Source organism: Nicotiana sylvestris, chromosome 7 (assembly GCF_000393655.2).
Source record: "Nicotiana sylvestris chromosome 7, ASM39365v2, whole genome shotgun sequence".
NCBI lineage: Eukaryota > Viridiplantae > Streptophyta > Magnoliopsida > Solanales > Solanaceae > Nicotiana > Nicotiana sylvestris.
Window position 1 is genome coordinate 106942427 of NC_091063.1, and position 23223 is coordinate 106965649.

Below are 23223 nucleotides of genomic sequence, written 5' to 3' on the forward strand. Positions count from 1 at the left end.
TTTGTAAAAGTGTGAATAACAAAGCGGTTGAGGTATTTATAGAAGCCATATGGGCAGTGTTTGGAAAACGAAAAGGCCGAACCAATAGTGGTTCATAGGCTTCTCGGTAGTCATGTTGACAACGACTCCTGCATAGCCTTTGAGTCATGGCATTTAATGCTCTGATGGGCTGACGTCATGATGGTAATATCAAAGAGGCAAGAATTCAAGATTGTTTCTTATCATTTTCATTCTAAGAAACGGGGGGACTATCTATACACGGTAAAAATTAGAGGGTCCAATTTCATGGTCATTACAATGCTTCATGAACACGTCACCAAAGGCTCGAGGCAAGGGTCGAGGTTCAACCCCGAATGGTTTTCAATGTTCGACCTCGGGGCAGTGCAAATCGGTAGTTATGATAGAAAAAAGGGAAGTTTCCAAGGCACGTGATTGCTGACCCAGTATATTGGGTTAGCATGAGCCCGTACCGTGGCATTAAATGGTTGTACCAGTCATATATCTCTGTAATAAATGCATTTGTATTTTTTTGGGATTCTCCCTCATATATAATAGGGACTCTTGTCATTTTGTAACACACAATAGACTTTTAATACAAGAACATTCTCTACTCTCCAACTTAAACACATTCTCCCTTGAATTTATTATTTACACTTATGCTTAAATTTATTGTGTTTCATTAATTGTTCTTCATTTATTGCTCATTATTGATCATAAAGAGCTCTTATAAAAGCTCTTATAATTGTTAGACCTTCATCGGCCGGTCACAACCTAACTCTTAGCTAGACCTCGAGGACCCGTATAGGCCAGCTCGAGGCCTTGATTCTCAGCCACTCGGTTTGCTCGATACACTGCCTTCAAGTTCTTATCTTATTTTTTAGTCTCACATTTAACATCTACTACCTAACCACTAGTATAAAAATAAATCACGTATTTTTAGAACCATAAAATCAAATCTAATTGTAATTACCATTTTTGAGGTAAACACGTGTGTTCTATGGATTTGGAGACTGGGAGTTCTCAGGAGCAGATTGTTTCTTGGTTGTGGACTGTGAAAATGTGGCCAAAGCTAGTTAGAGGATGGTATGTGTTATGGTTAGGTCATTGTGGACCTTCGAAGGGTTATTTATCTTTTTCTGGATAACCAGAGTTGATTTGGGGCCCATTGGTAGGCCCAATGAGGATGGGTATTCTACACTGGGTTGGATTGCTTGGATCCGAAATTGCTATTGTTGAGGAATGTGCCATTTAGTTAGAATTGATTTTATGTGTATCCGATATGTCCTATGTGTTACACTTTCATGCTACGAGGGTTTGTGATCTGTTGGTTATATGCACACATGGTGCGGATCTATTTGGGCTTTATAGGGAAATTTGAGCGAGATGTGTATTTGGGAGTTGCAAGATTGATTGCGCATTTGTTATGTTCTTTCGAGCTTGTGTGGCATTGCGTCATTTGCTTCTCCGTGGTTATGGTAATGTACTTTGGGTACTTGATGTTGAATTGCGCGTGGTTATTGATTTTGAGCAGGGTAGCTTGAGGTATTTCATATGGACCAGTAGTTGGATGGGGTCACGCATTCCAGCGGGGTTATGTTGAGATGTGATCCTTTATGTTAGGTTCGTGTGTTATAGTTCTGCGATTTGTGATGGGTTTTTAGCATTTCTTTGTGGTAGTAATTATTGAGCCTGTGGGACAGTTCTCTCGTTTGAGTCATTTTTTGTCACGTCCCAAACTCAGGGAGCACGATCGACGCTCAATCGAGTGAACTTGGCCGAGCAAGCCTAATAGATTTTCTTCTACCCAAACTCATTCATGAATAAAGTGGAGATGTAGTTTGTTAATTAAACACTTAAAAGATTTCATGAACAACTCCTATTTCATTTTCATTAACAGCTTCATTCATAAATTCTAAAATATTATAAGTTTATAGATATAATTCAAAAAATATATTTGCCAAACACCAATATTTCAAGTTTTGATTCTCAACATCAAACACCACCCACAACCTGTCTATGGAGCTTCTAAGTACAAAAGAAGAGTAATATGGAAATAATGGCAACAAGGCCCTGGCTATACCTCAAAACATAAAGTACATGAAGAACAAAAGATACATGACCCTAAAAGAATGCGGGGCTCACCAAGTTAGCTGGGAAGAGAGTGTACCGCTATCACCGATCAATGCTGCTTGCTGTGGAACCACTTGCATCCATTAAAGATGCAGCGCCCCCAGCAAAAGCGACGTTTGTACTGTCGAATAGTGCTAGTATGTATACCTAAATTTCCTCATTCAAAATAGAATGTCCAAGAGAGAAGGGGAAAAACATAGAGACCGCAAATTACAATCAACAATATCAAAATGCCCAATTAAAACATAACAGTTTTAAAATTTCAAAAATAATATATAATTTTTTTGTTGGGAGATCATTAGCATCGATATAGCACCGTGTTTTTAGCATGGAGTCCGATCATGCCCGATCGGCTAGGCCATCTCCCCATGAATAATGTGGTTTGACATGTGAGGTTAAAGAAAGGTTTTACCAAGAGTAGTACCACCATGTGCGCAACATGGCGTCCGATCTCCACCCGATAAGCTAGGCCGCCTTCCTACATATTCCATGTGGGTTGACTTTTCCAATTCATAGCTATTATCAGTTTTATCCCAATAAAGGAGAATAATTACAATTGCACCAGTATTTCAATTTCATCCCAAATAAGGGGAATAATCACAATCCACCCCTATACCGGCACATATAGTTTCAGGTGTGGGCCTTATGATCCACCCTTCCTCGATTTGCTAATGATACTCCCAAAAATATTTTTTTTTGAACACAATGGAAATAAAAGTACAAATGTATTCACCCCATCATATTTCACGTTGTATAAATCTTCACTAGTATTTTTACCCAATCATAACAATAGTATTTCCTTGGCTCTTTTAGCCATTCACAAGAGTTTTATTCATGGCACGATGACCGTATTTCATATTTCATGCTTTTATTTCTTTAAAGGATCACCATCAAACATCAACATATAGAATATTTTGGAAATCATAAACCTCAAATTCAGTAGTAATGGAAACTTTAAACACAAAAGGTTTCTTCCAAAAGAATGGGGCAAACCGACCCGCAATAGAAATATACATCAAAATCATAAACAAGCAATATACCAATTATTCTTGAAATATTTTTTCCTAAAAATGACAATGTACAATTTTAACACCTGAGTATGTAAAAACTCGAATCACATTGGATATATTTATAAAGCAAGCATTAGTAAAAATAACCATTTGTGGGAATGAATTGAGTACACAAGCTTTTAGGCAATTCTATTTCGAAGTCATTTTTTATAGATTATCAACAATAAGACATATCCAATCAAGATTTTAGATAAACATATGAGCAATTAAGAATCTTAAACATCTCGAGTTTTTCTAACACAACTTGGGCATACTAGCTTTCATGTGAAACACGACTCAAGCCATAATATTTTCATGCACAATCCATGGAATTCGAACATATATCTTTCTACATATATCTTTCTACATAAAGCTTATTCGGAATAGTCAAGTTTATAAAGGCCATAACTCAGTATATAGGAATTAAGAACTTGAGCCAACCACACTTGAAACTTATGGGATCATCATGTGATTCGATTCTAAGAGAGAAAGTTTAGCCAACATACCTTGTTTGAGCTTTCCTTAAGTTACTACCGTGCCCCAACACTTCTAGCAACAACAATTTATATGAAGATAATGAAAATCGGTTAATAATTAGAAGGATTCCCATGGTGTAACTCTCCTAAGAGTTTTGTCAAACACCTATCATGCAAAATTGACTACAAGGCTCTAACATGGTAAACCCTTCCTCCTTCAATAAATTTCAACAAGAAACTACCAAAATGGCTCATTAACCTCACATAATACAACCTAGTGTCACATCCATGGCCTATTTCTACCCCCACAATATATACTTGGACTCATAACCTCTTGTATGTAAGCTTAGGAGTAGGACTTACCTGGATAAATGATAATCTAGTGGCTGACTTCCTTGATTCTTGAATATTGTTGCAAGATTAGATGGTTAGAATGTTAGGTTTCTTCCTTCTCTCTCTAAAATGTTCTTACCTCTCTCTAAAATTATCAGACGATCGTTCCAAAATAAGCCCCAAGGGCTATTTATTAAAATGGTGTCGGGTTATAAAAATAGGAAAACAGACACTCCAAACTCATGTCTGCGGTCGCAGAATGGACTGCATAACAGATATATGGTCCGCAAAATGGACCACAGAAATGGCGTTTAAAAACTAGGATGTTTCGGGTTGGGTCTGTGGAAGGTCTGTGGCCCGCATACCTGTTCTGTGATCGCATAATGCACTACAGAACTGCCCTCCAAAAAATCACCATGCTATTATGCGATGCATAGTACGGTCCGTAAAAAGATTTTGCGGTTGCAGAATTGATCGCACAATGGTCCTAAAACTTGGATCATTTTCTTCTTCACTTTGCGGCATTTGTGCGACCCACAAACTGTTCTGCGGTAGTGAAACTTATCACAGAATTGCCTTCTTCTTCCACAAATTTTCATCAACAATCCAGCGCATTCTTCAGCCCAAAAAATCCGTGCCACGACGAGCTTTATTTCCTCTAAATACTTTAGCCTAACTCAACACCACCAAACCTTAAATTCCTTAGCAAAAGTTTCCGAGGCCCTACATTTTTCATGATTGAGTACATATGAATTATTAAGTATTGGTGCATGGATTGCACGGTTTGTGGCTCTGTGTAGTATTGTTATGGCATGTCAGTAGAGTACGTAGCTTTTATTTGATAAGATGAGGTTGTCGGATCTAGAATGGGTGCTATCAGATTTGAATGTTGTATATTTGAAAGGGATAATGACGATGATCGGCTTAGAAATTTGCTATAGTTCTTGTGGAAGGAGAGGGACTTCCCTGACTTGTTGATCTGATGCATAGTTATGAGTTTCTGTGTGTTTCCTTCATCATCTGTAGTGTGCAAAGGCTTTAGAACGAGGTTTTGCTTGATGTGAGGTTTATTACCGGTATTGGATTATTTTAAGAAGCTACTATGATCGAAATTCTTGCTATGGGTATTTGAGTTACATGGTATATCCTGTGATTGCATTTTGGGTTATGGTTATGGCTTAATACATCTTGTTCAGACTTATATAGTGTGTAAATTGTGAGGTTCGGGTCTTGTAGGAAATTCCATATGTTGGAAATTTGGTTCTAATGTTTATGGGCTAAAGTTGAATTAAGGATCTTCAGTTAGGTTGTGTTATCATGCTTATATGGATTAGATTAACGTGGGATCACCCCCGGGTATGTGCATGGTAAGGTTACACGGTGATCTGATGTTTTAACAACAACTCTAGGTATGTTCGAGGACAAACATATATTTAAGTGGGAGAGGATGTAACGAACCGACCAATTATTTTGAGCATTTGCACTTCGCACAGTAGTTTACAGTCATGAGTAGCTCCATATGATATATTATGACTTGTGTGAATCGTCGGTTTTGGTTTTCAGGTTATTCAGAATTGATTTAGATGAATGATTCTTAACTAGGAAGCTTTACATTAGAAGAGTTGACCAAGTTAGACTCTTTAGTATTTGATCTCGGATTGGAGTTTTGATGATTCTGTTAGGTCCGGATGGTGATTTTGTACTCGGGCGTATGCCCGGATTTGCATTGATGTCTCTAGAAGGTTTCGACACAAATTGATGAATGTTAGAAATTTGAAGGTTAGTTCATAAGTTTGACCGGGAGTTGACTTTGTGGATATTAGATTCGGATTGTGGTTCCAAGAATTGGAATAGCTTTGTTATGTCATTTGGGACTTATGTGCAAAACTTAGGATCATTCCGGGTTGGTTTGCTATGTTTCGACACGAGTTTTAGAAGTTGAAAGTTCAATTAATTTTTATTTGAGGCACGATTCGTCGTTTCGATGTTGTTATGTATGATTTGAGGCCGAGTAGGTTTGTATTATGTTATGGGACTTGTTGGGATATTCAGACGTGGTCCTGAGGGGCTCGGGCATGTTTCAGATTGATTTCAGGCTATTTTTCTTCATGTTCTTACTGATGGTTCTGCTGATGTCTGGTGCACCTAGTGTTCTTCGCGATCACAGATTGAGGGATGCGATCGCGTAAGGAAAAATTTGAAGATGAGTAGTTCCTCCTTCACGTTCGTGAGTAGCTTTACGCGTTCGGGAGTAGCTTTATACGTTCGCATTATTTTTTGGAGATTGGGCATCGCGTTCACATGATTTAGCCCGCCTTCGTGTAGTGGTGAGTTGAGAAGCTGGGGGAAGAAATTTCTTATTCACGTTCACATTGTTTTTGTGGCGATCATGTAGTAGAGGTTCCTGTGTTCTTCGCATTCCAAGGTGATGCTTCACGAACGCATAGTGTATTTTTTAGAGGCTGTTGAGTTTGTTCTTCACGATCGCGAAGGATATCCCTCGATAGATAGAGTATTCTTGCCTAGTGATTATAAAGTACTCTATTTTGGGGGTTTTGGCCATTTTTTCATAATTGGAGCTATGGAGCTCAGAATGAGGCAATTTTTGAATAAATTTTCACCATATGGATTGGGCTAAGTGTTCTCTACTCATTTTTTATTTTATATCATGCATTTATCTTCATTTCAGCATTTGATTGAGGGTTCCAAAAGAGAAATTGGGGGTTTTAGCCTAAATTTTTCATAATGTGAATTCTAGAGTTTTGAACATCGAATCGGTGTCGGATTTGAGTGAAACTAGTATGGTTGGACCTATAATTGAATGGGTTGCAGGATTTTGTGAGTTTGTTGGGTTCCGAGGTGCGGGCCCGGGTTTGATTTTTTGGCCGATTTTGGGCTTTTGATTAAAAATTCAACCTTTATCGATCGGGTTTGTTTCCTTTGGCATTATTTGATGTATTTAAGTTTCTTTTGGCTGATTTTGAGCCATTCAGAGGTCGGTACACGCGAGATGGCATTGTGGAGCATCGTTGGGCTTGCACGATATTGGATTTGGCTTGTTCGAGGTAGTCGCACTTCTAAACTTGGTGCTGAGGACATGAAACCCTAAATTACATGTTATGTGTTTAGTGTTGAGGTAACACACATGCTAGGTGACGAGCGTGTGGGCGTGCACCGTGTGAATTGTGACTCCGTTATTCCTGTGATACTGTATAGTTACCTAATCTTATCTATAACCATGAAATATCTATGTACTAGAGCTATTGAGTTGTGATCCATGTTAGAAACCATGTCAAGGCTATATGCCTATATTTTTGGGACACTAAGGTCAATTGTGCTGTTGAGTTATTCTCTTTCATTGCATTATATACTCAGTCATACACATTCATATGCATATCATATATCGGTTTCGGTTAACATTTATTGATACATCACATTATTATTTTTGGGTTGATTTTTAATGATATTAAGAGCCCGAAAGACTGGAGAGGTTGATGACTAAGTGAGGCCGAGGGTTTGATGGTGTGGATGTTTATGGGATCGGGCTGCACGCCGCAACATATTTTATTGATTTATGGCATGATTTTCTTGGTATAGGGCTTGGGCTGAAGGATCCCCTTCAGAGTCTGTACACACCCCAGTGAGAGTCGGTACCTATTGAGTGCGATTTCTAGTGCTGAGTGACGAGTGATTGGGAGGACTGAGTAACTGTGAGGACTGAGTGGCTGTGAAGACTGAGTGGCTGTGAAGATTGAGTGACTGTGAGATTTGAGTAATTGGGTGGACTGAGTGCATTGATGCATTGAGAGTATGCATATGGTTTTATCATTACATGGTATAGTTGGCATGCATACATTGACATGTGGGCATAGAGATGTATTTTTCTTATGCCATTTGAAAATGAAACATTCACCTGTTGAAAGCCTTTAAGGAAAAATCACAGTTTTCAAACTTACTCATATTGTTGGTGATTTCGGTAAAAGATATGGTTTTTACTAATATACTTGAAAAGCGGGCCTATTTTCTGAAACTGTGAACGAGCTGAGCATTTTATCTCTGAGTTACTTCTTTTGTTACTTTCATTATGTTGTTATGAAGTGTTGTTGTCTATTGGTTTTGGACTCTGACCCTTGTCCCAGCTCGGCACTACTCTCAACCTAAGGTTAGGTTTGTTACTTATTAAGAACATGGGGTCGATTGTACTCATACTACATTTCTATACCTTGCACGTAGATATTGGATGCTGATGTTGCTGTGATCGACATGAGTTGGAATTGAAGATATACATGTGTCCCAGTAGTAGCTGCATCTTGTTCATGATAGCCTTAGATTTAAAAAATCGGTTTAAGTACATTTCATATAGATGATGTATTTATTTCATACCAGCTTTGTTAATTCTAATATTAAGGGAAATGTATAAGATTTAGATATTCCTCCTCCTCCTCCTCCTCCTTCTCCTCCTCCTCCTCCTCCTCCTCCTCCTCATCCTCCTCATCCTCCTCCTTCTTCTCCTTCTTCTTCTCCTTCTCCTGCTCCTCCTCCTCCTCCTCCTCCTCCTTCTTCTTCTTCTTCTTCTTCTTCTTCTTCTTCTTCTTCTTCGAGTTTCAGTATGATATATAGCCAAAATCAGCTCTAATTTTCACCAAACACCCTAAAAATTGAGATATAAACTCCAAAAAATATTTGCAACACCTTCACAATTTATTGATTGACATTTTTAATTATAACACCAATTGTGCAATATGAAACAAAAATGCTAAGTTAAAACTGTATAGTAAAATGATTTAAGTTATTGATGAATTCCCTGGGGAAAAAAGGATAAACTAAATAAGAAAAGAGAGAGAAACAGAGAAAATCGAAGGAAGAAAGAAAGGGTTGGGAAAAGAACACACAGAGAGAGAGGGTGAGAGAGTGAGAGGGAGATCGAAGAGAGAGGGTAGGGAATAAATGATATTCTCTACTCAATTCCTAACATAAAGGGATACTCATTAATACCAATTTGTATATAATTGGTAAAATGTATATCAATGTATAATTAACTTCCCTAAACACTGAGGGTAAATAAGTTTCTAATGTAATACATATTGGTAAAAATTTGGGGTAAAAAAAAGGACGAGGTAGAAATTTTGATGATAAAAGACGCAAAAAAAAAATAATGCTACGACGGGCTTTTATTGAGTTACATTAACATAAATTTTAGGCCCTTTAGGCCTTTTGAGTAATATTAATTGTTTCGATATATAATATTTCAAGTATAGCTGGCAAATCGTTGAGAATTTCTCCCCGTAAAATTACCTAGAACATCTTAGTCGCCTCTGAATATAAATTTTTTTAAACATCCTCAGTATTATGTATCTTTGACTTCTCTAAATTATAGATTTTATAAAGTATCTTTATGCAAAACGACCTTAAGGGGAAAAAATAAAAAAGTACCTAAAATCATGCCAAGATATTATATAACTCTGCAGTGGATTGCAGAAACATATATTAATTTAATAGCCAGAAGTTACATATAATCTCTTTAGTAGTTTAATTAAACTTTAAGATGAGATGATTATATAATGTTAGAGCAGGCAAGATGTTCTAAGTTTAAATCTCACCCTTAATTAAGAGAAAAAATTGTTTATGTGCTTGACCGATAAAAAAAATTAGGTTTTTTTTAACATGAAAGTTACTTATATTAAACATAACTAGGGCTCATGCCCGTTAACATTGTCATTAGTACATATGCCATCATAGGATAATATTATGCCTTGTAAGGCATTGTCATTACCTAAAGCAGCCATATGACCACACTGGTCCCTAAAACAACTTCTAATATATATATATGTATATATATATATCCATCCTGATCTTTATCATAGACATCTATAACAAATTCAAGTGGTAAAACAAAGATACATAATTTATTGTAGCTACGTTGCATTAGAGCTGCTTTCGCCAAAAGATGAGCCACCATATTCCCTTCACGGAAGCTATGCTTAAATGTGATTGTCCCTTGCCTGGATGCCTCGTCCATTAACCACCTGCTTTCATAAATTAAGTTATTGTAAGTTGGGTATTCATCCTGAAGAAAACGTATGACGTCTGTGGCATCAGTTTCAACTTCAACTGGGAATATGTGTTCCCTGATAATTAGTTGAAGTGCATGCCGAAATGTTTGAAGTTCTGTTTGTATTGGTGATGTTGCTTGAATTTTCTTGTGGTAACCTGTCCGCCATTGTTCCTTATAGTCACGAATGACTCCGCTGATACCTCCTTCCAGATAGTTGCTTCTGAAGGCATCATCAATATTAACCTTAAACCAGCCTCTTGGTGGGGGCTGCCATTTTTCATTAATCCTTATGATTTTGTTGTAAGTATAGACCCTGGATGTGAGAAATGTGTATTCCAGTGTTTGATCAAGCATTAGGTTTAGACATAAAATAATTAAGTAATTCAGAGCATAACATTCCTAATAATTTAGTAAATAAAATGATAATACTATTCAATATATAAAAGTTTATCGGTATCAGATGCAGGGGCGGACCTAGTGCATAGACTACGGGTTTCCGGGAACCCAGTAACTCTTGCGTAGATCCTATATTTATATTAAGAAATTCACTAAATATTGGTAAATATCTGACTGTGAACCCAGTTATTATTGCATATTAATCTGAAATTACGGTAAAAACCCATAAGCTTCAAATTCTGGATCCGCCTCTGTTCACATTTACTTGTAATTTGTAAAGATGAAGGAAATAACAAATATAAAATAAAAGCAGATTGATAATGTCTTTGTCCAATTTTGGTCAGATAACCAGTTATTCTTTACTTTGACCAAAGTCCCAAGCAATCACATCGTGAGAAAGCATGACTAATTAACAACGACCAATCTTATTCCTTGGCTCAATCATAAGGCTTCCAGATTTCCACTCTCCAGTCTCCAGTCTCCAGTCTTCGTTATCCTTCCATTACTTCAATGCATTAGCCGCTTTCTCTTACCACACAAGTAAACTCTCTACCTTCTCGACTCCACACCTCTCCATTTAGTATCACTTTTTTAATCAGAATTCCAAAGAACTAACAAAATTGAGAAACCAAAAGATCATGGAAAATATTGAAGTCCCTGAGTATTTCATTTGTCCAATTTCTTTACAAATCATGAAAGATCCAGTGACTGCCATTACAGGAATCACCTACGATCGTGAAAGCATAGAACATTGGCTTTTCAAGAACCATAATACCATATGTCCAGTTACTAAGCAGCCTTTGCCAACAGACTCTGACTTGACACCAAATCACACTCTCCGCCGTCTGATTCAAGCATGGTTCATAGCAAATGGAGCCAACGGTATTGATCGGATTATAACTCCAAAGCCTCCTGCAAGCAAAGTCTATGTCCTCAACCTCGTGCTTGATCTTTCGGTCACCAGATCGAAGATTAGGGCGCTAGAGAAGTTGGAGTTGCTGGCTAAGGAAAATGAGAGGAACAGACAGTACATGGTTGAAGGTGGAGTTCATAATACCCTAGTTAGTTTCTTCATCCAATGTTACAAGAAACGTGATATAAATGGTCTTGAAAAAGCCCTTACTATTCTTTCTTTGATCTGGAATATTTCTTCTTGTGAAACTAAGGTCGAAAATCATGAAGAAATAGTAGATCCGATTATGTGGGCATTAGGTCTTGACCACGAGACGCAAAATCATGAAGTAATAAAAAACCATGCAATGTGTGTGTTGAGAACTGTCATCGGTAAGGCGAATTCGGGGACATTAGAGAGGTTGAGACCTGAGTTTTTCAAGAAAATGATAGAGTTTTTACGTGAGAGTAGTATCATCACTCAAAAAGGACTTGATGCTGCTTTACATGTCATGTTAGATACTAGTTCTCTGAGCAGAAACCGAAATATGATGATTGAATCAAGGGCAGTGTTCGAGCTCATCGAGCTCGAACTCAAATTTTCAAATAAAAAGACAACAGAGCTCATTCTAGGGATACTATTCCATTTGTGTTCTTGTGCAGATGGAAGAGCGCAACTTCTTAGTCATGCTGCTGGAATTGCTATGATCACAAAGAGGATTCTGAAAGTGACTCCCACTGCAGATGTACGAGCTATGTCGATTCTTTCGTTGATTTCCAGGTATTCTGCAACATGTGGAGTGCTTCAGGAGATGTTGAAAGTTAAAACTGTGTCAAAGCTTTGCACGGTGCTTCAAGCAGATTGTCCTTCACATCTCAAGGATATAGCAAGGGAAATCCTAAGAACACATTTTGATGTTTGGAAGAATTCACCCTGTGTTGAAGTTGCTACCTTAACAAGGTATGCTTAATAATTAATTATTACAAAGAATTACAAATTAATATCCGAACAATTTTGTACATGCATGTTACTTGAAACAACTTTTGATCTCATTTAATAATGTTAATGGTTGAAATCATTTGCAAGTAAATGAAGAACTTTATTTCAAGTGAAGGATCCACTTGTATAGATGGCTAATAGGACAGATCTCAAGTGTTTGGTAGTTCTTATCGTTTCATGAATTAAAACAATCTTGACTTGGTATGTTGTTCAATTAATTTGTAAGGCTCAAGGTAGATGCATGTTTTGAGCATTTCTAACGAATATAATTCTGATTTATAATAATAGAATAGAATTTTTCAGCAGCTTAAAAAAAGAAATTAAGAAGTTTTTTTAACTTCTTCTGTTTATTATCTTATTAGCGAATGTCTTTTATATTATAAGTAAATGTAGATTGTGGAGTACACCTTAAATTAATTTGCAATCCAACTACTTTATATATTGTTAATAAGAGTTGTAAGCTTGTTCTAATTTAGAATTTACTAGATACAAAATTTCCCAACAACGGGCTGTTTCATTTGAAGGGGTGTAGGATTGCATAGCTTGTCAGACTGAATATTTTATTTTATAAATTTAATACCTTATAAGTTCGATGAAGCTTGACTTTGTCGGTTTAATTTGTTGGTCTCGAGGTAGGTGATATTACTCGTATTTCTGATCTGAATTTCTTCCATGACTTGTGCAAGTAATATAGGTATTAATTAATAATTTGGAGTCAAAGTACGCATTCTAATATACAAAAGGGGGACCAAAGAAACTTTCTATCGGTTTTTGGATATATGGCTTTTCTACTATTTGAAGAAAAAGCATTTGTGGTAGTCCCTTTGATTTACTTTATCTGTTCAACAATTTCCCTTCAATTAATTTCTTAGTGCAATTGTTATCATGCGATTTGCATTTCTATCTCAATGGATTATGTATGTGATCAAGTTTTTCAAAGGGAAAATCATAATATTTCAATCTTTAAATAAGACAGTGAGATTTCACCCGTAAAATGATACAATTAAATTTATTATTTGGTTTATAAACAAGCAAACTGATTTGATCCAAAATAGCAAATAAACTAGAATAAAATAAACTTAGCGTTAAAATCAACGAAAACAACAGGTTTGACTCCGGGAGCAATGCCTTCGAGGACAAAGTAACAACAATATAAAAAGCAAGTTAGTTGGTTTAGCTTGAGAATAGACCGTAGCATAAGTTTTGCCAAGAATTTGCTCCCTTACAATGGCCGTTGAGTCTATGATTTATAGTTATACCTAGGGAAACAAGATCCGAGGATCAAGCCCCTCTTAAATGAAAATAAAAAGAGGTCATTGATGAATATGTAACGGTAGCCCATGAATATAAATATTCTCCGCAACGACTGCTCATTTAATGCCTGGGAATATCCTTCATTGAATGATGTTTGATGGCAAGCATTTGATTCTGCATCCCACGTTGATCATATTTCCTTCGGGGTCAGCCCCATTTCACTTGCTTCTGTTGTTTCCGGTATTGGTTGCTACGCAATTTACTTTCTACCCGTTTTCTATTTCACGTGTTATGTTGTCACTCGATCATTTAATGTAAACTAATTGTATCGTATACAGATAGTCCCCCTGCTTTCCAGTGGTATATCTTTGTGTCACCGAGAAGTTGTTGAAGATTTCTTTCTTGGCGGAAAATCTTCTAAAAACCTTCTGAAAAGTCATTGACGCTTGAAATGGCGCATGTCTTATCACATTTAATATCCCGAACACGTGTTTCCTCATGATTTAGCAATATTTTATCTGATTCTTGAGGTAATCATGATCATGATTTTTACCGTCTATATCTATAGTTATACTCATCATCTTACATCGTTCACTTCGAAGATTTTCATAGCTTCTTATCTTCTTTGCACTTAACCTTCTTCTGCTTTCACCTCTTTCCGACTTTCTTCAAAAACTCTATCATCTTCTTACTGTTATGAATTCTTTTATCGGGTCTTTTGAGAATCCTGGTCTTTTCTTCTGTGGAGGCCTGAAGAGAAGCAAAGATAAAGAGGTTGACGACGATGATGATCCTTCCACGGTAAGCACCATCATACCCAAACATTTGAGCATCATTAATGACTTCCAAGAGAAGTTTCCCGCTGTGCATCCCTGGACTTGGGCTATTAGCAGGTATCCTTCTCCTATTCGCCCTTCCAGTATTCCTACTATGATGGAGGACTGTAACTACCAGACCTAAACATCATTGGTCCTGACCTGGTAGAGCAGGTTACCTTTACCAAGAAAGGTTTTATGTATGTCTATATATACCCCTTCACTTTGGGTCCGTTTTCTTCGAGCGGGGAACTTGACCCCGTGATCTTGGAGTTATGCCACCGGTACCAGGTCTGCTTGGCACAAGTATGCCCTTTTATATGGCGAATGGTGGCTTGTCTATACCGGCTCTGAATGAACAAGGAGAAAACCCTAACCCTGGCACATCTGATGAACCTCTACTCCCCCAAAATTTTTTGTAGGGTAGTAATAAATGTCCGTAAACGTGGTCATCACGCCCTACTTACCAGCACAGATGGTGATAACAACCGTGGATGGATGGAGTGGTTTATCATTATTTCTACTTGGGATATCATCCTGGCCACAACTCCATCATTTCATGAATCATGCACTCGTTCATGTAAGTTTGTGATTTATTCATCTCTTTCACTCGTAAAAGACTGCTTCCTATCATTATTGACCTCTTTGTTTTTGTTGTTTCAGCTATTCGGTAGACACCATCAAGGATTGAAGGCCTCGACCAATGGGTTCAGAAGATTTTAAATATTACTATGCCAAAAACCCGTCGGTGGAAGGAGATGACCTCCAAATATGGGTGGAAGGCCAAGAACCACGGTAAAGTGAGTCCTTCTCCTTTCTGCCTCTATATGTACATAAGTAAACTTGCTAACCATAACGTTTTGTTTTATTTAGGACTCCCATTTTTCTCTATTGCCTATCCCGAAGTTGAGGTTTTGCACGATCCTGTGAAGGCTGTCAGATTGTTGCAAAATGCTTTCACTCGGAGCGGTGCCCTCGGGTCTGCTTTTGGTGAAGACATTTCCTCTCGGAGTCCCCATCTAGAGAACAAGTGACCAAAAAGACAACGCTCTTCCTCGGATGGGGATAAAAACAAGAAAATAGACAAGGCCACACCTGAGCCGGCCGCGACCACCGTGGTCATTGAAGATGACGGGAAAGCTAGTGATGAAGAGGATTTCCTTCAATGCAGACAATGATCTTCATCAGCTCAATCAAGTGCTCAAATGAGAGATCTTTTAAAACTGAACGATGAAGAGGTTCGAGCATTGTACGGCGAGATGGATCTGGTTGATAATGCCAACTCCTGTTTTCCTGTCCCCGTTATTGTTTTTGGTCCTGGGAGGTTAGAACTCGGGCCTTTTTTGCCTTTGGTTAATGAGCAACAAAAAATCAGCACTACTCCTGTTGAAGTTGCTTTTTAACATACAACACTAACAACTCCATGCCTTTTTGCACCAGTTGCAGATTCGCCATCAGTATCCACTGCCAACCACAGAGGCCCGAGAAGAGGATGGTTCTCCTCCCTAGTCCCCTGACCATGGGAATTTGGGGCAGAACTACTCACCCCCTTCTCCAGATCCCTGAGAGAGGAGGAGTGTCACTTTCTCGGTTTCAAAGGGGTGCCATATGTTGTCCAGGCTGGTGAAGCTTGCCAACTACCTGAAGTTGCTGGCTTTAAAGAAAGATAAGAAGAAGCTACACTCCTTTTTAGGGGAGTGTACGTTGAATAACGCCATGCACAATACAGCGCTAGTACCATACTTGTTCTCTTACTTATCTGTTATAATAGGGTTTTGGACTTTGATATACATTTTATAGGATAACGTCCTTGATTTCAAGGGCCTTTTGAGATTGATTCTTTATAAAGAGGGACTTATATCTGAATGGGATCAGCTGTTTTCTGAAAAGAATCAATTTGTTGGGCATCTTCCGGTGTTGGAGGCAAAGGATGCCGAAGCGGCTGAGCTTGAGGCTCGGTTGCAACAATGTGCGCAGGAAGTGATGGACCACAACCAATAAGCTACTCAGCTACATGCACAACTTCAAGATGCTAAGGCTAATGGGTTGAGCTTCAGGATATTGTTCTTGATACTGGTGAGCACGAGTGTGTTTCCGTTGAACGTGTGAATAATTTGGAGGCAGCCTTAAGCATCCGAAGAGGCTAATACCGTCAAGGAGAAGCGAGCACGAATTGAGGAAAGATTCAAGAAAATCATGGATCAATGCTCGCTTCACTTTTCCACATTTTGTGATCATGATTGCAGCCTCGTTGCCACGAGATTTGAGAGGGACGAACTTTTGCCGAGGTTGATAGACATAAGGCAAATCTCCAACTCTGGGGGGACTCCCTCGTCTTTGAGAAAACTTATGCCATATGTTATATGATGAGAAAAAACTTGGAGGAGGCCAAAGCTTGCATCATTGATATTTATGATGAAATTGTTAAGGCCCGAGCACTAGAGTTAACTGCTCAAGAACTCTCCTGGCTAAGCCTGACACAACTCACTCTTCGAGTACCGATTTCGAGTATTCGAGAACCGAGGAGGAGCTTGAAGAGAATGATGATGAAGGACCAGGTCCTGTATCAGCGGCCGATCCGCCCACTTCTTCTGGGGCGGGGGAGGGGAGCGTACATGCCTCTCTCCCCGAGTTCCGGTGGCGATACTATTTAGATTTATCCTTTTTTTCTTTTGTTATTTTCATTTGTACTTATGCTGTTTGGCATTTCGATAAATAAAGAAAATTTTTGTTTGAATATTGGGAAAAGTTTTATTCTTTTTGCATAGAATTAGATAAGTCTTCCTGTGTATTTTCATTTAATAGCTTTATTTTCCAGGCATAAATCCTTGCGGAACCAACCATTTACTATGAGGTTTCATAAGAGAGGACCCTCTTATATTTACGGTGTTCTTGAATAGGACGTCTCATGTTCATTCCGGCACAAGCATTGGAAGTTTTTTGTTATCGTTCAAATGATAAAACTAACTCATTGTTTGGACAAGAAAGAAGATAAAAACAAAAGGACTTTAATTTATTCCTTCTATCTTTAAAAGTATATCAGCATTTGATTCCTAAAGAAAACAAATCGCCAATACATATGGCTAACTTGTATAAATTATTTCTACGAGGTTGGTCATGCTGTCCTGGATTCTGATAAAACATTGTTGTACTCGGGTCTCGTGGTCTCAATTTTCGTGGCCTCCTTGCTTCCGTATCCAATACTATCCCCCCATTGTTTAAATGTTAAGAATGAGAAGTGGAACACTGGAGGTCTTTCTATGATAGTTAAACACTTGTGAATTCTTGGATAGTCTTTGGTTCGATGGCAAGTTTTGTTTCCCATTAGAAACTTGCCTGTCATGACCCCAGTTCGCCCTCCGTGAACCCTCGTGATGGCACCTAGTCTCTACGACTAGGTAAGCCTAATTTGCGGAGGAAAAAACAAAATTTTACGGAAGTAAACAATTTAAAGCAAAATAAAGCAGTAACAGTGTTTAACTCTTAATACCAAACATAAATCCAAGACCCGGAAACCCATGAATCACAAGCTAAGAAAAGAAATACTACATAGCTCTAACTCCGGAATTTCTAATAAAGAATAGAAAAGTAAAGAAGGGCTAAATTCTAAAGGCAAGAATAGAAAGGGACTCCTTGGTCTGCGGACACGGCAGATGTACCTCGGAGTCTCTAAGCAGTCGCCTTCCTCAACGATAGTAGGCCCGATCAGCGGTTTCTGGATCTGCACATGAAAAACATGCGCAGAAGGGGCATGAGTACACCACAGTGGTACTTAGTAAGTGCCAAGCCTAACCTCGGTTGGGTAGTGACGAGGAAGGTCAGGTCCCTACTGAGATTAAATAAAATATAAAGATCAATAGTATAGAACATAACAGTATAAATGAGTGCAGCAGTAAAATAACACAGGGTGAACTGAACAACAACAACTATACAGAACAAGGTAAATATGGAAAGGAAATACCGCTCAACACCGATAGTAACAATCAGGGATCTCCCAGGATACCGTCTTGTAGTCCAATCTTTACATATCCAGTGAATCTCCTGGGATACCAACCCGTAGTCCATCATATATATATATATATATGTCTGAAGGATCTCCTAGGATACCGTCCCGTAGTCCAACTTATAGTGCGCAGGGATCTACCAGAATCCCGTTCTGTAGTCCCAAATATAAATACCCAGTACTAGGGGAATCTACCAGGTGCATTCCCGTAGTTTCATATAATTGTGCAGGGGGATCTACCGGGAATCTAACCCGTAATCCCAAAGTAAATATGCAGGAGGATCTACAGGGAATCTAACTCGTAGTCCAAATGTAAACAGACAAGGGGGAGCTACCGGAATCCCACATCCGTAGTCCTAAAATAAATACAGAGCAACAGCAGGAAGATATACAGAAATGGCCAAATTTCATATTAAGGCAACAAGTGATTCTAGCTTAGCATGCTGCACAGAATTCAAGTAAGGTAGGTTGAATCAAATAAAACAAATTAAGTCACTTAGACATGCTTCCCTAAGCTAACAACAAGCTTAATATTGCAAGAAATAGAAATAGGAAAGGAACATACTAGTAATTACTTAAGAAAATCGGATTTCCAACAATTAGCACAAGTACGCACTTGTCACCTCACGTACAAGGCATTTCAATTACCAAATATACCAATCCTAAGGGGAAGGTCCCCCACACAAGGTTAGACAAGCCACTTACCTCGAACTGGCTCAAAAATCAACCCAACACCACATCTTTGCCACAAGTACTCGACTCCAAATGGCCCAAATCTATTCAATTCAATTGCATAATGTAAATAACACTTCAAGTAACTGATTCTACAATAAAATTCTAAGCTAATACGCAAAATTATGTAAAATGACCAAAACGCCCCTCGGGCCCACATCTCGAAATCGGGTGAAATTTATATTTTCAGAAACCTCGTACTATCACGATTCTATACATAACAAGAACACTGAATTCGGAGTCCAAATGTCCCCTCAAATCCTCATTTAAAGACCTCTTAAATTCAAGCACTAATTACCCATTTTCCCCAAATTTCTCACCATAAATTACTTTAATCACATAAAAACGAGTTATGAAGTCAAGGACATTACCTTCACGCGATTTTTCTTTGTTTTCCTCAAGAATCTCTTTCAAAAGCTTCAAACCCAGATGATAATGGTGAAAGAATCCCTCAAATTCGCGAAGGCAATTATTTATATGTTCTGCCCAGCGATTTCTGCATCTGCGTTAATAGGACCGCATCTGCGGTCCTGCTTCTACGGAACAATTGTCGCATCTGCGACTTTCCTTTAAGTGACCAACAACCGGTTTACCTACCGCATCTGCGGACTCTGAAGACAAGGCAGATATCCGCTTTTGTGGTCCTCAATGCCGCTTCTGTGGCCCCGCACCTACGGAACCCAAACTGCAGATGCGGTTATGATAGGTACCAGCTGAACCAGCAATCTCTTAACTTCAAAAATCCTTCCGCAAACCATCCGAAATCATCCCGAGGCCCCCAGGACCTCAACCAAAGGCACTAACAAGACACAAAATACTATCCAAACTTGTACCAATCCTTAAAACACCTAAAACAACATTGAAACCTCGGATAATTCAAGGATTTAAGCCTAAGAACTCCAAAATTCTCAAAAATACGCTTTCGATCAAACACCCAACCAAACCACCTTCGAATGATTTAAAATTTTTCACGCACATCCAAAATGACTTTGCGAAACTACTGCAATTCTCGGAATTCCATTCTAACCCTCAGATCAAAATCTCACTATCGAACCGGAACTTCCAAAATTCAACTTTCGGCATTTCAAGCCTAATTTAGTTACGCACCTCCAAAACACAATCCGAACATGCTCTTAACCCCAAAATCACCCAACGAAGGTAATGGAACCATCAAATTTCCATTCCGAGGCCATCTACACACTATTCCAACTACGGTCAACTTTCCAACACTTAAACTCTCATTTAGGGACTAAGTGTCCCAAAACTCTCCGAAACTCAAAATCAAACATCCCAACAAATCACATTAGTAGAAATAAACCTGGGGAAAGCAGTTAATAGGGGATTAGGGCGTTAATTCTTAAGACGAACGGCCAGGTCGTCACATTGCCATCGAGCCAAAAATTATCTAACCATCCCATAGTGGTTTATGATCTCAATGCCTTATAATTTAAAGGTCTTCATTTGGCCAATGACGCTTCCTTCGCAGTATGATTTCCATTACTTCCTTGTTAAAAAGCTTGCTGGAAAAACCTGATTGGGACAAAAACTGGACGAAGGAAAAAGAGTGCAGCACATACTTTCAGTATAGGCATGATCCATCAGTAATAATATTGTTTGAGGTGAGTCACGTTCCAATTGCTGGGAAATTTGACTCCATCTTGATTCTCCAGTTCGTATGATCCCTTATCGGTGACAGCTGAAACCCGATAGGGGCCTCCCCATGTCGGACCTAGCTTCCCAATATTGATTTCCCGAGTGTTCTGAGCCACATTCCTCAAAATTAAGTCTTCTACTATAATGTTGCACAGATTGGCCCTCCGGTTATAGTATCTTTCCATCCTTTGCTTCTGAGCACCATCCTTATGTGTGCTAAGTCCCTGCGTTCATCGAGCAGTTCCAGCTTCACCAGCAGTGTCTCATTATTTTATTCTTTATCTATTTGGGAGAAATGTAAAGTTGGTTCTCTCACTTCCATCGGAATCAGAGCTTCTGCGTCGTATACGAGAGAGAAAGGTGTCTCTCCCGTGCTTGATTTTTTCATTGTCCGGTATGCCCATAGCAAGCTTGGTAATTCTTCCAGCTATGTGCCTTTAGCAACTTCTAACTTCTTTTTAAGGTTTTGGATAATTACCTTATTGTTTGACTCGGCCTATCCATTAGCACTCAGATGGTACGATGAGTAGGTAATTCTTTTGATTTTCAGATCTTTGAGAAACTCTATGACTTTAGAGCCTATGAACTACGGTCTGTTATCGCAGGCAATCTCCTTTGGTATTCTAAATTGACATATTATATGTTCCTATTGGAAGTCGATCACTTTGTGCTCACCGATATTTTGATAAGGACTTGCTTCAACCCACTTCGTGAAGTAATTAGTTAAAATTAAAAAGAATCCTACCTTTCTGGGACCTGGTGACAATGCACCAACTATATCCATCCCACATAACATAAATGGCCATGGGGACAGTACTGAATGTAAGAGTTCCACCGGTTGGTGCACCATTTGTACATGGCGCTAACACTTGTTGCATTTCTGAATGAACGCCGTTGCGTCTTGCTCCATCTAGGGCTAATAATATCCTGCCTTAACCAACTTTAGCACCAACGAATCTGCACCGGAATGGTTTTACGCAAATTTCTTCATGGACCTCTCTCATCACGTAGTCAGCCTCCGAGGCTCCTAAACATCGGGTCAATAGGCCTTGGAATGATCTCCTATATAATTGTACACCCAAGAGGATGTAGAGAGCCACTTTGGTGTCTAGTTCCCGGAATGCCTTCGGGTCCTCGGGCAACTTGCCATGCCGAAGATAATCGATGAACTCATTCCTTCATTCCCAGACCAGGCTAGTTGTATTTAATTCACAATAGCAATTCACATCCAGTACTGAATGCATAAGTTAAATGATAGTACCAGATTCAAATACTTTCATTTCCATAGACGACCCCAAATTTGTTAGTGTATCTGCTTATACATTCTCTTCTCTCAGGATATGTGTGATCGACCATTCCCTGAATCATGCAAGAAAAGTTTGAACTTTAATCACGTATTGTTGCATGCATTCCTTCTTCGTGTCAAAAATCCCGTACAATTGGTTTACTACCAGTTGGGAATCACATTTGATTTCAATGACCTCGGATCCAAGTCCCTTGGCCAGTTCGAGTCCTACAACTAGAGCCTCATACTCGGCTTCATTGTTAGTCAACAAAACAATTTTTATAGCCCGCCTCAGGGTTTTCCCTGATGGCGTTATTAAGACCATCCCAAGCCTAGAACCTTTCACATTGGAAGCTCTATCTGTGAAAAAAGTCCAAACTTCTAATGTCGTTTCTGACACCAGCACCGCTTTTTTAGAAGCCAGGGCCAACAACCTTGGACTAAAATTGGCCAGAAAGTTGGCCAAAACTTTTGATTAGATCTTAATCCTAGGCTTATATTCAATATCAAACTCACTAATTTTGACTGCCCATGTGGCCAACCGGCCTAACAACTCAAGCTTGTGAAGAACATTCTGCAAGGGGAAGGTTGTCACAACGGCTATCAGGTGACACTAAAAATAAGGACTAAGCTTTCAAGAGGCGGCTATGAGAGCTAAGGCTAGTTTCTTGAGGTGTGGATAACGAGACTCTGCTCCTGACAAAATTTTGCTAATATAATATACAGAAAATTGCGTATCTTCATCTTTCCGGACTAGAACATCACTTACCGCTGCCTTCGAGACCGCTACGTATATTAGCAGTTATTCACTTCTCTCAGCTTTGATAGTAGATGGGGCTTGATAAATAACTTTTCAAGTCATTAAAGGCCTGCTAACATTCCGGGGTCCATTCGAAATTGTTATTTGTTTACCGCGAAAATGGTAATAATAATTAAATTTCGATTAGTGGTTCTAAAAATACGTGATCTATTTTTATGCTAGTTGTTAAGCAGTTGATGCTATATAAATGACTTAGAAACGAGATAAGAGCTTGAAAACAAGGTGATTAGCAAACAGAATGATTGATAATCAGGGCCTCGATCTTGCCTATTTAAGGGTCTCGGGGTCTAGTTTGAAGCTCGGCTGGGAACTGTCGAGGGTAATCGATGGG

General features: G+C 38.7%; 1 protein-coding gene across 1 annotated transcript; it reads left to right on the forward strand.

The window, feature by feature from the left end:
• Positions 1–11067: 11067 nt before the first annotated feature.
• On the forward strand, positions 11068–12334 carry LOC104234742 (E3 ubiquitin-protein ligase PUB24-like). The gene has a single exon (XM_009788362.2). It carries the CDS (start codon positions 11078–11080, stop codon positions 12299–12301), a length of 1224 nt encoding a protein of 407 aa, XP_009786664.1. The 5' UTR covers positions 11068–11077; the 3' UTR covers positions 12302–12334.
• Positions 12335–23223: the final 10889 nt, after the last annotated feature.